This window comes from Anguilla rostrata, chromosome 18, assembly GCF_018555375.3.
Source record: "Anguilla rostrata isolate EN2019 chromosome 18, ASM1855537v3, whole genome shotgun sequence".
Classification (NCBI taxonomy): domain Eukaryota; kingdom Metazoa; phylum Chordata; class Actinopteri; order Anguilliformes; family Anguillidae; genus Anguilla; species Anguilla rostrata.
The window spans coordinates 15,752,700-15,771,062 of NC_057950.1; the positions used below are offsets into that span (position 1 = coordinate 15,752,700).

General features: G+C 37.6%; 1 protein-coding gene across 1 annotated transcript; it reads left to right on the forward strand.

Moving 5' to 3' along the window:
• The first annotated feature begins 264 nt into the window (after positions 1-264).
• On the forward strand, positions 265-18,040 carry LOC135244761 (chitin synthase chs-1-like). Its single transcript, XM_064317302.1, has 19 exons — positions 265-397; positions 3,440-3,581; positions 3,752-3,934; positions 4,107-5,173; positions 5,273-5,362; positions 5,626-5,784; positions 8,038-8,212; positions 8,670-8,771; positions 9,745-9,886; positions 10,551-10,751; positions 11,282-11,566; positions 12,258-12,437; positions 13,285-13,711; positions 14,135-14,157; positions 14,307-14,371; positions 14,491-14,601; positions 16,119-16,336; positions 16,811-16,907; positions 17,061-18,040. The coding sequence occupies exons 1-19, from the start codon at positions 369-371 to the stop codon at positions 17,070-17,072; spliced, it is 3,708 nt and encodes a 1,235-aa protein (XP_064173372.1). The 5' UTR covers positions 265-368; the 3' UTR covers positions 17,073-18,040.
• The last annotated feature ends 323 nt before the right edge of the window (positions 18,041-18,363 follow it).

Genomic DNA, 18,363 nt, shown 5'->3' on the forward strand with positions numbered 1-18,363 from the left:
TTTGAAATCTTTTAATTTTGGGGAGAAATTACAATCCAAAATTTTGTTTTTTTTAAATTATTTTTATTCATTTATTAATTATTATAATTATTATTGTTATTATTATTATTATTTACAACAAACGTATACTTAAAGGTAACCACAGGTGTTACACCGGCAATTTCGAATGGGGAGCTGCGAATCGGGAGCCAACTTCATCTTTGTGAAATATGGGCAGTACGAGGGTTTGTATGGGGTGTGCATAATCATAGGAAGGACTCTAGCGTGTTCCTTGCGGCGCGAAAACTGCGCGTCACACATTCCGAGAGTAGTGATAATGACACCTTCTAGTAGTTTTCTGCAGTTGTTTGAGATCTTCGAACGGCAACATGTATGATAAGGAGGAGACGCGTCACAGGTAGGTTATTTTGGTTTGGGTTATTGTGTTTTTTAGGTTATGTTTTACGTTCAATTGCTTCAAAAATCTAACACTGGGCGGATAAGTCCATTACTGAAAAACGGAAACCTGTATGGAAAAGATATGGCAAAGCCTATTTCCCTAACGCAAAGAAAACATATTTAGAAATGCGCGATTGGAATGCATTTAAGATATTCGCGTGTATGAAAATTGAAGAAAAAATATTTTTCATAAATATATACGTGAAACGTATTTCAAGAATGTATTTAGATTTATGTAAATGTATGTACAAATTTGACTCCAAAAATGAATTCGTACATACTTAAATACCATCGAGGCTTACCTCAGGACGCCTAGCACCTCCCCCTCTTCGCACCTGCACTTCCAGACAACGTCTCGTTGTCTTAAGCAGTTTAGAAAACCTGTGTAAGATTTTTACGTGGCTCAGCTCGCCATCCTGTAAAACAGCAAAAGGACCACATAGGTACTCCGTGGCCAAACACTATATAATTAGTGGACCGTGTGCTCTCCTGCACCACTTCCCCAGCTGCCAACATCAACCAGCTAGGTTGACACTTCCACTTTTATGCTCCAGGACGCACCAGGCCCAGGTGTGTCCAATTAGTGCTAACGATTCCCAGCCGCCACCTGCCAATATGCAAAACAGCAAGTTTGAGATAAGGACTTCCGTAAAATATTTTTTTATGGAACGTTTCAGGCAAAACGCCCTTCAGCGTGTCAAAAGCAGCACTTTTGTAAAAAAAAAAAAAGAAAACAACTTTGGTTGAAAAATAGCAGTTCTGCTACTTTTGACATGCTGAAGAAGGGTGGTTTTGCCTGAAATGTTTGTGCGAAAATAAGGTATATAAAAATATTTTTTGGGACTGTGGTCCTTATCACATTCTTGTATAGCCTATTTAACGTTGGACCAGCACCCAAGTGTACATACTATTGAGTTGAGTGCTTATTTTTCAATATACAAGACAGACAAGACAGGTGTGGAAAACCACATACACAGAGACACACAGGTGGAGACAGGGCATCACAGGTGGCATAAAATACAGTTGTTTTGAATCTCATATCCCTGAAAATGTTATCTGTTGCAACAGATTTGCTTATTTCCTTAAAGTTGAATTTGTATAGTCTTAAAACAGCTGAATAAAGGAAATTGCAGAGAGGAAAACTCTGATGGTAGTATACGCGTTTGTGCCTAACAGCAGTTCAGCGTATTCGGCCTTCTTAGAGAAGGTGGGAAGGGTGCTGGAAAAGGTTGAACCTAGTGACTCCATTGTCCTACTGGGAGACTTAAACGCTCACAATGGCAATGACAGTGAAACTTGGAGGGGTATGATGGAGAGGAATGGCCTTTCCAATCTGAACCTGAGTGTTGGCATGTTGTTGGATTTCTGTGCTGGTCATTGTTTGTTGATAATAAATACTGTGTTCAAACACAAGAATGCTCAAAAAGAGCTTCTTCCGCATCATGGAGTCTGAATGGACCCTGTCAAAAAACCTCTATTGTGGTCCTGTCTTGTCGGCAACCCAAGAAACCGTAGGTGGACTGTGGCAGTGAGGGAAGCTGTCAAGCTGAAGGAGCTGGTTTTTGGGCCACGTTGGCAACTTCTGATTCATCAGACAGGGACTGGTAGGAAAAAAAGACTGCTGCTGCAGTTGTAGAAGCAAAAGCTCAGGTATGGAAGGAGTTTGGAGAGGTCTTGAATGAGTTTCGGTCGACTTCAAAGCAGTTATAGAAAACCATTTGGCATCTCAGAAGGAGAATGCGGGACATTGTCCAGGCTGTTCTTAGCAAAGACAGTGAAACTCTGACCTCAACTAGGGACATTGACAGAAGGTGTAGGGTAATTCACTTTTAATAGTCCAGAAAACATGTCTAAGTTTTGAAGATGTGTTTTTAAGAACTTCCATTATTTTACAATAGCCGTCACATTTAATTCTGTAGGCAGGATATTGTTGAAATTGTTATATAGTCCTTTCATTTCGTAATTTTGGCAAAATAATGCATTTGATTGTATGATAGTCATATAGTCAAATATTCATTGTATCCCATGCATTGTTATGAAATATACATTTTAAAAATGTGGTTTAATAAAATAATTGTCACAACGATTCAACACAATAGAAATAAAATCAGTAGGCTAACTAAATGGGGGAAAGCTATTGTCTAGAGCAGTCATCTTACTTCGGCTAATCAAACGTTATATTGGCTGCTGGCTAGTTAGCTACCTCTAACCATTATGTTCTTTTTTTCTGGTTGTGTGCCATGGAGTTTGATTATCTTCGCCAGAGAGGTTGTGTAATGTCTGTTGTGACAGCTAATGGCAAGTTGTAATTGGAGGAAGAGTGGCCCCATAACCCATTCTCTAGCACCATCATCAGGCCAAACATATTTTGAAAAGTAATGAATGGATTGCAAAGACATTTGCTGTGCACATTCATGCAAGATTGTTGTGCCTTGATGGTGGAGTTCTGCACTCTACTGAGTGCATTCTTTCTAGCTCTGTTTCTAGTTCTTTCTGTTCTGTGCTCACAAGCAGGATGACATTCATAAAAATGTAAATCTTTTTATAGTCTTTATAAATTTGCACCCAAGGAGGTACCAGAAAGACTGAGCAAAAGGTTGATTTAAATTGTTATTGTTTTTTTAAAAGATAAAAATATTAAGTTTAATATTTTAAAATATAAGTGTAAGCTTGTCCCCTGAACTAACCTTTGTCCACCTCTGATATTACGCATTAAAATTTTTATTTTTTTTTAATGCATTTGAAAATCAATAAATTCAATTTACTTAATGTAATAATTGAAACCGGTATACAGAATAAAACCGTAATACAAAGGATGTGACAATATCACGATTGGTGTCAGGTGTCTTTCTTATCTAGCATTTATTTAAGTCGTACTTCTTTTTGGTCAATTTAATTAGTTAATTATTTAAAAAATATTGAAAGGTTGAAATATGCGTGTGATTATTTATGATCTTTACCTGACAATGACACTTCTGTCGGACGTGTTTATGCTTTTAAGGCCCAGGGAGTTCTGGGACAGGGCCCAGGAAGTACCTGTTATCCAGGATGAACAGAAACCAAGGAAGTTCATAAGCTTCATCCATTTCATCACCTGCACATTTGTTGGGCTAATGGCTTTTGCACTGGCATTTTTTAGTAAGGTAAAACACCTTAACTTTGTATCCTCTTCATGCAGTTATTATATACTTTATAACTGAGCAATTTTCATATGTAAAACATGTAGTAAGCCGTTGTAGTAGTTTCTTTCATTATTTCCCTGCACAACACCATCTATGACCTTTGAAGCTAAATATAATGTTTTTTCTTGCAGTCTTCCCTTCTACTCCTGATAACAGCATCGAACACAGCCTCAAAAGCTGTGTCCACAAAGCCCTACGCACTTCTGTTTCTTGCCTGTTGCACAGTTGCTCCAAATGTTCTGGCATTGATTAAAAGCATTTGGAAAATGACATTTAAAGACTCAAAGACACCTTTGAAATTAACAATTTTATGGGTAAGTATATTGCCTTCAGAAAATGTAAATGCAAGGTCTATAAAAGCATTCGATCAATTCTAACATTTTGAAAATGTGTTAAATATGGAAAAGAAACGAAAAAAGATTTACATTGGCATTCAATTTTCTGACATAAATTGTCAGTGATTCATGCATTTCTTGTATTTTACAGGTGTTCTGCATTGAAACTCTTGTTGCTTTTGGGACCATGGTTCTCATCATTGTAGCAATGCCCCATTTCGACATTATCACCAACGTGATGATCCTGAACAGTGTGGGAATCCTGTCTGCCGTGCTTCAGCTGGCTGTTAATTTGGTTACAAGAGCGAGGAACAAGATCCTTTTCATTACCTCCATTACTGCATTCATCCTGATAACAGCTGGATATGTGCTGTTTGTACTGTTTTACATCCTAGAGGCAACAAATTCAAAGGACAAAAGCACAGAATTGATAAAATATATTGGCCTTGCCATAGCAGGGGGTATCTTGGTCTCCCTGAACTGGTGGGAGAACTACAGCAGCCTGTTGCAGACTAACTTCCTGGGAAACCTTGTCAAGGACATCAAGAGGTGTAGAAATATCATCAACATCATCGCTAGTGTTGTGAGAATTGGAGTCACAGCGATTGTGTTGGGGGCCTATGTCAAACTGCAGGGCCTAGAGTGGTCCTCTGTTCTGACAATCTCACAGGACTCAAGGACTGTGGTCCTGAGCCTCTTTGCCATCCAAGTACTCTCTAGTGCCCTCTGCCACTGGTTTGTGGTAGTGGCCTGCAAAATGCACGCAGTGCGGCGGAGCTTTGTCATTCCCATGTGGCTGGCTTCCCCTGCTGTTCTTCTGGCTTTTGTGCTCAGTTTTGGAATCCCTTTCCACAGTCTGGCCCAGAAACACACCCAAGGAAGTTACAATTTTTCCTCCTACTGCCACGACTTCATCAGTGTTGGCAGCTCGGACGTCATTGCATTTAAGCAGCTGGCTTCTGATGTCACCTACTCGCTCTGTGCCCAGAAAACCTTCCTAAATGGAGACACAAAAGGCTGGGCTCTGCTGGGAAGCTCTGTGCTCAGCTGGTGGCTTGGGCTGTTTCTCAGTACCATCTACATCTGGTTCCACCCATACCAGCGCATCGAGAGGACCAAGGACCTGTTTGTGCGCCGCCTGTATGAAGGGGCTTTCATTGACCAGTCCATGCTTCTCAATGCTCGCTTTGACATCCCCCTGAAGAAGAGGCAAACCAAGTGAGTACTAATCAGTATGATGATTTTAACATCATTCCACTGAGAGCACCAGTCACTGCAGGACAAAAGTGAATCATCTGAATCCTGTCTCTTCTGTAGGGAAAATGAACCTGTGACGGTCTTCCTGTGTGCCACAATGTGGCATGAGACCTACAGCGAAATGATGACTATACTCATCTCTTTGTTCAGGTAAGTCATGTGGTAACGACCCCTTGGAGGAGATTTCTGATTGTATCACTTTGGACTGCAATCACATTGATCAGTAAAAAAGGCTTAAAGTGAATTTTAAGATATGAAATGCCTTACGTATAGTTTATATATTATTAAATATATGGATAATTTAATATTTTGTAGTATATTTCACAAAGCATAAGTAAGTTTAGCAGCTGTTAATGTATTTGTTGGTTCCATATGCACATCAAAACCTGTACCCTCTCTCCCCCATTTGAAAGGCTGGACAAATTCAGACCCAGGAGAAACTCATATAGAGATGTGAGATTTGAGTACCACATTTTCTTTGATGATGCCTTCCTTGACAAGAAGGGCAGTAAACATCGCCATGTGAATGACTATGCAGAGATGCTGGTGGAGGTCATCCAGGAAGTCTACATGTAAGACCACCCCACCCATAGAGTCAAACTTCACATTTTCATCTTTGCTTAACTGTGAAACTGAGACAATGACACATTTTTGGGGCTTAAATGCATACTGTGTTTTTCCAGAGGTGAGAAGGTATAGAAGTCAGGGTTTTTAAGTTCTGAGATTCTGTGGTCATTGTAGTTATTTCTAGAGGAAATCCTAAAAATTTTATTTGTGCTGTTTTGGTTTGGGGTATGCACCATCAATATATTACTTTTGTATTGGTGATTGACATTCTTGCCATCCAAATAATGTGGTTGTGTTGAAACTTGTAAATAACACTGAATACTACAGTGCCATGAAAAAGTATGAGTACTTTATAATTTCCTTTATTATTGTATATTTGTCACACTGAATGGTTTCAGATCTTTGGGCAAAATGAAATAATAGGCAAAAGGAACCCTAGTAAACACAAAACAATTTAAAAATTATTATTTCAATGAAAAAAGATATCAAGCACCAATGTCACCCTTATGAAAAAATAATTGCCCTTTAAACTTTATTGGTTGCACCACCATTAGCAGCAATAACAGCAACACAACATTTCATATAATTTGATATCAGTCTTTCATATTGTTGTGGAGGAATTTCAGCTCGCTCTTCTTTGCAGAACTGCTTGAATTCGGACAGATTGGTAAGTTTTCAAACATTAACTGGTAATTTCAGGTCCTATCACAGCATCTCTATTGGGTTCAAGTCAGAACTTTGACTAGGCCACTTCAAAACTTCAATTTAGTTTCTTTTCAGTCATTCAGATGTGGACTTGCTTCTGTGTTCTGGAACATTGGGCCTAATTCACGAAACATGTGTACAATTACATTTGACCGTAAACTGTGTGTAAGAAGTTTCCAGGAATATTTTGGCATTCATCATTTTTTTTCTTCCTGTATTTGTTCCTGGTTGTTTCCTTTTGCTAATGACATGAACAGGATTGTGCATAAAATGTACAAACAGTCAGCATTCGTCATCTAATGCACCTGGGATATGCACAAAACAAAGGTCTGCACATGTGTCATGAATCCCATATTCGTTTTTTGTAGGAACATTTTAAAGAACAGAAGTAAGAATAATTTAAGAAAAGTTTTGTGAATGAGGCCCATTGTCTTCCTGCATAACCCAGTTAGCTTCAACTTCGTGGTTCCTTCACTAATGCCAGTTCATCCAGGTCCTGAGACAGCAAAGCATCCCCACACCATCGCACAATCACCACCATGTTTGAATATTGGTATGATATTCTTACTGTTCTGTATTTATTATTTAACCCTTATTTAAACAGGAAAAGCCAATTGAGATTGAAATCTGTTTTGCAAGGGGGGCCTGTTACACAAGATAGTAGACAAAGGAGTTACAAAAATCAAATGGGGAATGAGACCATAGTGTAAGAGCAATTAAAAAGCTGGGCAGAGGTTAAACAGGAACATATTTCAGTCACAGAGTCATGAATTACATGTTTAAAGTCAGCAATTGAATGTAATTTCTCAAGTTTTTTGATTTGAGTTTTCAAGATTTTTGAAGATTGTTCTAACTGTAAGGTGCAAAATATTTGAAACAGAACTTGGAGAAATCTTGGCAGGCCAGCTGCCACTACTGTTCCCAATGTTCTCCATTTGGAGATAATGGCTCTCACTGTGGTTCGGTGGAGGCCCAGAGCCTTAGAAATGGCTTTGTAACCCTTTGCTAAGTGATATATTTCAACAAATTTTTTCTCATCTCTTCTGGAGTCTCCTTTGATTATAGCATAGAGTGCTTGTATAAACTTTGTGGTTACTATTTCACTCTGATGGTAAGGTTCAATATAAGTGAGGTTTAGATTCAACAGGGCTGCTTGAAATCAAGCCTGGCTGTGTTCAAGCTGAATGTAAATATCAATTAAATTAGGTTAATTGCTTGATTGAGTAACCAATTGAGCAATTACTTTATCACGTGGGTAATATGTATGTCTGATAACTTTTTTCATGAAAAAAACAAAATAATAATTTGAAAAATGTGCTGTGCTTTTACTCAGTTTCCCTTTGTCTAATATTATATTTTATCTAAAGATCTGAAACCATTCAGTGTGACAAATATGCAATGACAGAGGAAATAGAGATGGGGGGAAATACTTCTTCACTGCACTGTACATAATTACTCATCTCTGCAGGTAATACAATGATGTGTTTGGAGACTTTTGATGAAATGGCAGTTAAGTGGTACATATAATTTCATGTGAATATTTTAAATTATAGGATTTTCAGTAATGAGGCCCCAAGTACCTTCAGAGAATCCAGATTAGATTCTGAGCATAAAATCATCAAAACCCCTTATGGTGGCCGCCTCCAGTATACGCTGCCCCATGGTAACATACTGAATATTCACTTCAAGGACAAGCAGCTGATCCGCCACAAAAAGCGATGGTCTCAGGTGAGGAACCCACTGAATGCCATGCCATAATTCCTCTCAACAGGCAAACAATGGGGGAGGAGGTTGAGGTCAGCCAGCTGGAAATAGGTGTGAATATTTTTAAATGCACTATTCCCTGCCATAACTGGAAACAGCAAAGCAATGGTGCACTGGTAGTGTAAAGACATTGTGTAGAATAATGGGACAAGATAAGACTGATCTCCTGTTGTAATATAAGAAAGTTATTCCGTTGTTTAAATAACCTCTATGTTATGTATGCTGTCATGAGTTTAATACAACATCATGACTGTGTGTAATTTCATCTCAGGGTAATCCACACCTGTTAAATGGGGTTCTGGCAGTGAGGAGATGCTCTTCTTCCAAAGCAATTGTATTTTAACCCTCTTGATGTAGACAGTTGTCCTTGCATTCACCCCAATTGTATTTTTAAATATCAAATTTTTGTTTGTTTTATTAGATTATGTACCTGTACTTCCTGCTAGGCTGGAAACTGAACAGGAAGTATATCCTGATGTTTCAGAATGGAGAAGAAAAAAACATTCTGGAGGAGCAATTGAAGGTAAAAACATTAACTATCATACAGCTGCTTGTACATGTTGAAAAACTGTGTTTAGTTTTGGGTGTTATAATTGGGTGTCCAAGCACTGCACTGAAACCCTATTGCTTTTATTAGGATTTATTTTTTTCTGCCGAGGCTTACCAAAACTCGCTGGGTTTGCCTGTCGAGGCTTATCAAACTTGTTGGGCTTGTTTAGATGGCCAAATTCTTGGATCTTGTACAACAGTGGTTCAAATCAAATAAAATCAACTTTATATTTATTTTGTAGTTTTATTACAGCAAGAGATTGACTGCAATACAAACTAGCATATATGTGTTTGAGAACCACTGATGTACAATATGCAGATTAGATGCTTGGTGACACTATGAAGCATATGACTAGCACTATGCGAATCTCTGACATTCACAAGGTTAGCCCCCATGCCATAAGGTTAGAGTCAAGCGTAAGGCCACACATGGACCCATAAAGTGGGACCCAAACTCATGGACCAAAAAAGTGCTGGTGGATAAATGTCCTCTCATTTTTATTATTCTAAAATGCCCCCTCCAAAAACAGACCAATGTGCACAAAATTAGGTATGCAGAGTCTATAGTCCAATCTTTGTAAATTGTATATTTGATGTATTGAAATATGGCCAGATAAGCCAAATCCATTTTGGATTAGTTTTACTTATCTGTTTCTTTTCTGCTAAACTGATTGGGTGATACTTATAAAAGTGCCATTTGGCCATTTTGTGGTTCAACAATAGTTTATTGAAAATAGCATCTTTTTGTACTAACATAACTGCACCATTTGTTGTTTCATTAAAAATTACATTGGACAGGCGTGGTCCATAATCTCAATTTAAACGTATATACTTAAAGTTGGTACATGTCATTATGGATTCTATATGTTCACAAAGTTAGTTGTGTTGCTTGGGCCTCAGGTATTGCTGCTCATAGCTCTATTTGTGTGTGTTTATGTCTGTTTTAGAAGGAGAAGGAGAACACCTACATTCTGGCTCTGGATGGAGACACTGATTTCCAGCCTTCAGCTGTGATGCTTCTGGTGGATCGCCTCAGGCTGTACCCTGAGGTCGGAGCAGCCTGTGGCAGGATTCATCCCACAGGCACTGGTAAGACCCTGGTAAAATGTTTCAGAGTCACACTAGTACTATTCAATGATGTTTCTAAGCTACCATTAACCTTAGCATGAATTCTATATTGTTGTGTATTCCATACTGTATGGTAATGTAAGTGTCCACAAGGTGGAGCTGTGTTTTTAATACTGAGATCATGAAATTTAATTAAATTAATTTGTAACTCAAGACATCAGTTATTTAAATTTTTTGTAGGATTTTTTGGAACAACATAGTCAGATCTGAAATTTGAGGTGCCTAGTTTAAAGTTGATGGTTCCTGTCCACTAATAATGGTTAATAGTATTTTGAATACATTTGCATTAAATGAAGCATGCTGACATCATTAACTTGTTTAATTGGTTGAATGCAATTTAAGAATTTGATGCTTTTAGAGTTTCTGCTGAGCTTTATTAACTGTGAAAGAAAATAGTCAAGCACTCATTTACAGGTGATTCCTTATGAAATGGCTGTAGATAAAAGGTACAGAAATAAAACACAATAAAAAACATTTCAATGTGATCTTGATGGCATTTAAAGCACCGGTATTGGCAAAAAACCCTGGGGACATCAATCACTGTTGCACACAGGGGCCCATTGCATAGGACCAGCAGCTTCAGTAAACAATAAGGTTAAGGTTATTTGGTTACGTCCTTCCACAGGGCCCATGGTGTGGTATCAGAAGTTTGAGTATGCTGTGGGGCACTGGATGCAGAAGGCAGCAGAACATGTGTTTGGCTGTGTGCTCTGCAGTCCTGGCTGTTTCAGCCTGTTCCGGGCAGCTGCACTCATGGACGATAATGTGATGAAGAGATACACCACTGTTGCAACAGAAGCCCGCCACTATGTGCAGTATGACCAAGGTACAGCTTTTTTAATTTGTTGCAAGCTATTGTAAATGACCTGCCATTTTTACCAATAAATGATTAGTTTATGATTGGTTTTGAAAATGCAATGTGAATGTGAGGCAGGCACTTATTCAGTAAGACTTAAAGACTTCAGTGTTTGTAAATGAGGGCCATATGACTAGTCATAGTTCCAAAAAGAGGAATTTTACACTGTGGCATGGCTTGTGTCCACTGCCAAAGTTCCACCATTATGCCTATGAGAACCAGTTATGAGTTGCATCCATTTCTTCTTTAACTCTGGCATTAAGATTTCATATGTTGAATCTCAAGTATATGAATACAGCTATCAGCAGACATTCTAAAACTTGGGTGTTTCCTCTGAACATTCTAAAATAATCTTTTCAGTTGATTTAAAAAAAATCTGCGCTGGCTATCACTGTAAATTGTGAACTCATTAACTAATAGATTTTTCATGGGTTGATTAAAAGAGGTTACTGGCTGTGAGCTTGTCAACTAATTGAGTTTGTGTGGTCGTCATTATAAAGGGGAGGACCGCTGGCTGTGCACCCTCATGTTGCAGCAGGGTTGGAGGGTCGAGTACAATGCAGCATCTGACTCCTACACCAACGCCCCTCAGGAATTCAAGGAGTTCTACAACCAGAGGCGGCGCTGGGGGCCATCAACCCTGGCCAACACTGTGGACCTGCTGGCAACTGGAACCCTGACGGCACAGAAAAACAAATCTATATCCCGACTATACATTCTCTACCAGATCGTAAATATGGCCTCTTCCATCCTAGGCCCAGCCACTGTTTGCTTGCTGATTGCAGGTGAGAATTAGTCATAACAAAAAATGTTACATTTGTATACTTGCACCATCATTTCATATGTTAATTTTACCGATTGTTGAACTTAGTATTTCATTATAACAGGAAAAGTGTCTTGCTTTCATGAGAAACGTTTCTTGTTTTAACAAGATACTATAGCGGAAGATATTTTGTCACTGTGTCAGCAATGCACTGCTATATCACACTGGGTCAATTGCACTGTGCTTAGCTGGAGTTTAAACCTCTTGACCACAGAGCTACATTACAACTAGAACTGCTTGTGCTTATTTTGCAGATATGGATAGCTGTTCTGTGGTCTAGTGGTGGTGTAAACCAGAGGTTTAAACCCCAGCTAAGAAACAATTGACCCACACTATTTTTGAAGGAAAAAGTAGCACCTTTATTTAATAACATAAAAAACAAATGTTGACTGAATCTAAGCCAGAGTTTGACTGAGGTAAGAACAGGTTATGACTGAATCTAGGCTTGAGTGGAATTATAATTGAAGGTAATGGTAGAATTATAACAGTGTGTTTCTCTAATCAGGGGCATCAGGAGTATTTATTATGTTTTAAGGACTAATTTAATCAGCTGTGATTTATCTTTTATTTCTTCGTTTTTCAGTTTGTGTCCCAACGGCAGAGGTGGAGAAAATGGTTCAGTCTTAAATGTCTGTTTTTATGCTTTTTTTCAGGGAGCTTCAAATTTGTGTTCAACATGTCTTCCAATGCTAGTCTGATTCTGGCAATCATCCCACCTGCAATATACCTGTTCCTGTGCTTCAAGCTGAAATCTGATACCCAAATCACCATCGCTGCTGTTATGAGTGTGTTTTACGCTTTCCTCATGTCAGCGACACTGTTATCAATCATTGGTAGGTAGCATATCGTAAGACATTTCACTCAGTATTTGATGTTTTTTATTTTCCCCTTTTAAAAATACCCTTTCACAAAAGTAGAGAATCTGCAGTTTAACTGTATGTGAATTATTTGATTACAAATATAAAATTGTGGCGTACTGAACAAAATCAAGAAAAAAAAAAAGTCTTTGTCTCAAACATTATGGAGCTCAATGTATCTTGCAGTGGCACCACTTGCAGAAATACCAAATTGAATAGGCTTGATTTAAATCACATGCCTGTCTCCTTTCTAGTTCTTTTATGGTTATGTGGTCTCGCCTCTTTGACTCTGGTCAATGTTGTCAGGAGCATGAAAACTTTATGCAGATCCTTTGCATGAAGTTTGCATGTTATGGTACTCCAGTTTTGTCCCGCAGTGCAAAGACAGGTTAAGCTCCAAGGCTCACTTGCAAGAGAGTTGTCAAGCTCTAACCTGTGACTAACCTGGTTTGATAAAGGTAAAATAAACCTGGAGGCCAAATTAATGTAAATAATAGAAAATTTACCTTTCAATTTCACAAAACAGACCAAGCCACCTAACTATATTTTACCAGGCCATATCTTTCAGCACAGCTCTACTTACTCTTATTTCATTTAACTTTAGAACTAGGAAATAGGTCTTTGTGAAATGTAAGAAAGAAATGGCACACAGATGGAACATGAGAAATTACAGCCCATTAGACCCAACCATGGCTGAGAAAACTTGCTTTTAACACACAAATGTCCATACCTTTCTATTAAGGATGTTACTGTGCACTTACAATCCAGTAAATTCTTATATACTGTTTTCTAAATATTATGTTATGCACCTCTTCATGTGAAGGCGAATTGGTAATACAGAAGACTTTCCTGACCCCCAGCGGGATTTTCTTCATCGGGATTGTGTTTCTGTACCTCACCACGGCCCTGCTGCACCCTAAGGAATGCCACTTAGTGGTCTACGGCGTTGTTTACGCCCTCACCATTCCGAGTGGGTACCTGTTGCTAGCCATCTACTCCATTGTCAACATGAACAACGTGTCTTGGGGCACCCGCGAGACCGCCGGCCCGGGCAAGGACGGGCCCGACCCGAAAGATCAGAAGAATGTGAAGTTTGAGAAGAAGTGCAAGTGCTGCTGCTGGAATGTTCAGTTCCAGGTACACGGAGATGAGAAAGTGGTGGTCAGCCCAGGGCCCACAGAGGCCCCCATTACCACAGAACCAACGATTGAGATCCATCCTGATCAGGAGGAATGGAAGGTTGCTCGCAGGTAAACACATATTATTTATGCATGTGAGAGTGTGAGTGTGTATATTTAGAAGAGTGTTACAGCTCCATTAACACCCAGTTCCTGTGCTGTGGGATGTATGGGTGTATCAGGAGTACAAACGCTTCAATTGCAGTACTTCCTATCCAGGTTGAATGGCGACAGCTGCCCATGCTTAACTCATTCAAATCCATATAAAATTAACTGTATGAACTTTAGCTAGAATGCTAACATTAGCTTTCACACATTAGCTTGTGTGACTGTGCCAGTGTGTACAACAAATCCCAGATAAATTTGAAAGATTTCTTCATTATCTTTTTTTACCACAATAATGTATATTTTAGATTTTTATTTATATTTTATATACATTGCATGTACATATATGGAAAACTTTATTGAAATGTATTATATATGTATTGCCCCTAGGGAAGAAGAATCCCCTGAAATATGTAAGTACAATCTGTACCATAACTAACACCACTGAACTGTCCTTACACAAACCAGCTCTGCTCTGTCATGTAACATCTTTTTTTAAATGAATACATTATGTATTTTATTATTCCTGTTTTTTTTCATCAATTAAATTGTAATTTGACAGGCTGGATAACACGGCTGAGACAGAAGTCGAGTGAGCTGGTCCTGGAAGAGGACACACTTGATCACGTGAGTCTGGCTTTCTTTTTTGCACCAAAAATACACTTGCTTGCTTGGGAAAACATTTTGACATGTGAATTATATCACTGATCTTATACTGAAATCAGTTTTGTTTCTTGGTTTTCCAGGATGAAGAACAATTCTGGATACAACTCCAAGAGCAATATTTAAAGCCTTTGTATGAAGACAAGAAAAAGCAGATGCAAATTGCAGATGATCTCAGAGACCTCAGAAATAAGGTATATCCAAACATATACAAGTGAGCTGTATTACTAACAAAATTATGCACGGACACAACAATGTTATTATGCGATAGCATGCAGATAAATTAATCTTAAATAACAATTGGTTATTAAAATTAAATATTAATTATTTGGTCTTATACCATTTGCAAAGTAGCATTTTTTGTTTGAAATTTCAGATTTGACATTACAGCAAATCAGCTTCAGCTTGCATTTCTTCCCTTTCTGAACAAAAACAAGGGGCCTCATTCACAAAATTTTCTTAAATTATTCTTATTTTTCTTCTTAAAAATGTTCCTGCAAAAATACAATGTGGGATTCATGACACATGTGCAGACCTTTGTTTTTGTGCATATCCCAGATGTATGAGATGATGAATGCTGACTGTAGATTTTATGTGCTATCCTGTTCATATGATTAGCATAGGGGGACAGCCATTAACAAATACAGATAAGAAACAAAAGATGAATGCCAACATATTCTTGGAATATTCTTGTTCTTACACACTGTTCATGATCATTGTGACTATAATGCATTTTGTTCACTAATAGCCTTCTCCATAGTTTGGAATTTGCACTAATATATGCAAAAGTATTTACATCCATATTGGGTGATCCATGTAGGAATTACAGTCATTTTTATACATAGTCCCTCCATTTTAGGGGAGCAAAAGCAATTGGACAAGTGGCTACTCAGCTGACTCTTGGGCAGCTGTGTCTTTTAGCATCATTAGTTTATGCATGAGAAAGCTAACAGAAGGTCTTGAGATCATTCTAGGCATGGAATATGTGTTTGGAGTCTGTTGCTGTTGTAAGTGATAATGTGACTGCTAACAGTGGCAGCAGGATGAATCCTGAAGTGCACAGAAACATCTTATCTGCACCAAAGAAAATGCCTCAAAACACTTTGGATGGCACTTGACCTTGCAGCAGAACGATGACCCAAAACATACTACTAAAACAACCAAGAAGTTTTTCAGGGCCAAAAAGTAGAATGTTCTTGGCTTGCCTATCAGTCACCCATCCTGAATGAAACTGAACATGGGTTTACTTGCTGAAGACAATGGTGAAGACAAAATGCCCTAGAAAGTGAAGATGGCTGCAGGACAGGCCTGGTTGAGCATCATTAGGAAAGACACCCAGAGTCTGGTGATGTCTATGGATTGAAGTCACCTGCAGTCATCAAAGGATTTGCAACCAAATACTTAATATGGTGACTTTATTTCAGATTATGCTAATTTGTCCAATCACATTTGCACTGCTATAATGGCGGGACTATATATAAAAGGCCTGTAATTCCTTCATGGATCACTAGATATGGATGGAAATACCTTAAAGCTGAGAGTCTGCACTTTATCCTCAAATGACAAAAATTGTGTTGCTGTCCAAATACGTACTGACCGCACTGTGACACTGTTAAATGCAAAGATATTGTGACAGTGACAAAATCTTTGCTGTTTTGGCTCTGCACTCCAGCACCTTGGATTATATATATTTATTTTTATTTTCCCCCAGGCAGCTTTTGTCATCTTCATCTGCAATGCTCTGTGGCTTGTAGTTACATTTTTTCTGCAAGAGATTGGTGCAGCAGTCTCCATCGAAATCCCCAAGACGCTACCCAATGGCACAATAGTACCCAGAGACAAAATTTACATTGACCCAATTGGATTCATGTTTCTCCTTAGCTTTGCATCCCTTCTGGTCATACAGTTTTTTGGGATGATTTGGCACAGGTAATTATATCTTTACACAAGCATCTATCCTTAACAGGATAGTTTAATCTCTATGTTAAGTTATTGATCATTCATTAAGTATTTGAGAATAGTTTAATATATAATACTTTCAAAATGTGAATATTTTAAAATATTTGTTTTGAAATTTATTTTAAATACTGTTCAGTCATTTTTATGGGATCAGTATTGGATAATAAAAACAATATGTTTTAAAGGAACACTTATATTTGAATAATTCAAGTATTTGGAAAAGTTTTGGTATTCACAAGTAAAACATGAAACATTTAGTTTTTTGGTGAAGTTTTAGTTTCAGCAGTACTGAATAATAAAAATGGAGGTTTACATTTTCCATAATTTCTGTACAGTTTGGAAATCAGACTTGCTTTTAGATAAAAAACAGACCTGTTTATAGATCAGTTAGATGCATTTGCTCTGTCCACAATGTCTGAGGTGGATCTTTTTATTCTTTTTCAGAATCCAGACACTAATTCACTTCATAGCCTACAGTGGGACCCAAGCTAAACCTGTTAACATAGAAAACAAATGGCTATTGGAGGAAATGAATGACATGGTATGAATTGTATGATTTTATTTCATTTGGATGGAATCATAAAAGTAATTAATCAAGCCTTGATCCTATGACTGAGAATAATATTTAAAAAAACTCATTTATGTAACCTGTCTTTGCACAGTCATTAATATTTAACAATTTTGTTTTCCACAGAATTTCCTCTAAGAAATTATGATTTCAGCAATGCTGATGAAATCCAAAAAAGATTCACCTGCAAGTTTTTAATCTGGGGAGACGATGGTGATGGAAACTGGGTTTGTAAATTGTAACAGTGAAATGAGTTTTATTGCTAGTCAAATTTGTGAACAAATTTAATACGGTTGTTATTTACATTGTATGCTTGATCTCCTCTTGTCTGTAGTCATGTCAGTCTTTCTTTTAACTATTGTGTTTTTTCTTTCTTCCCTTACTCATTTTTTGTATCTTGAATGTTCATATATTTGCACTTTGCTGTTAGATGTGCTACATACTATATATCAAAACTGGATAAAGATGTCTGATGAAGTCTTAACAATCAATAAAAATGAATTGTTTCTGATACTGTTATAAAAACTGAAAACTCATTGTCAGTCTGGAATACTCAATACTTTTTAATTTTGTATGATAGTTATTGTATTATATAATCAATTGATAATGTCGGTCAGAATGACTGACAAGCTACAACTGCAAGATAAAACAAGTATTTGTTTTGTGTTTTTCTGTATGTGTTGTGTAATTTTCTATCATCTGTATTGTGGGGAAAAGCAGCTTTATTTTCAAATGCATGTAAATGGACAGTAAATTATTCTCAAATGTAAGTAATAATATTAACAGTTTATTCGCTGCTATGCATTTATTTGTTTGAAGTACAAGTTGAAGTTTGAAGTCGAGCCAGAGGGTGGTGCTGTCTCACTTTGCCAAGTCTTTACGAGCAATAAAAGTCCGTTCTTCCTGACACAGGTCTTGTTCATAAAAACTCGTTGTCAGACAAGAATACTCAATGAAAAGCTCAAACTGCTTTTCTTTGTGTTGTTAAATGATAGTTATGAAGTATGTAATCTATTGATAATATATATCAGAATATCTGACTAAACCTGTGTTTAACCTAAATGCAAAATAAAAGAACATTATTTATACTATTGTGTTGTATACAATGCTGCGTACTGTGTATTTTATAATATTCTGTTTTAGCTGTATTGCGGGGGAAAGCAGCTTTATTTTTGAATTTACTGTATGTGAATGGACATTTCACAAGTATTATCAAATCTAAATAATATGTGGAAGTTTAATATGAGAATACATTTTGCGCTGACTTTACAGCTTAGTGAAAAGAGAAAGAAGAGAAAAGTGTCCTTTAGATGAACTTTAGATTAACTGTGGAGTATGTGACAAAAGGCATTTATAAATTGTGTTTTGTAAAGTGCATCTGCTCATCTATGCAAAACAACCACCATGATGGTTTCTGAAAAACCCAGAA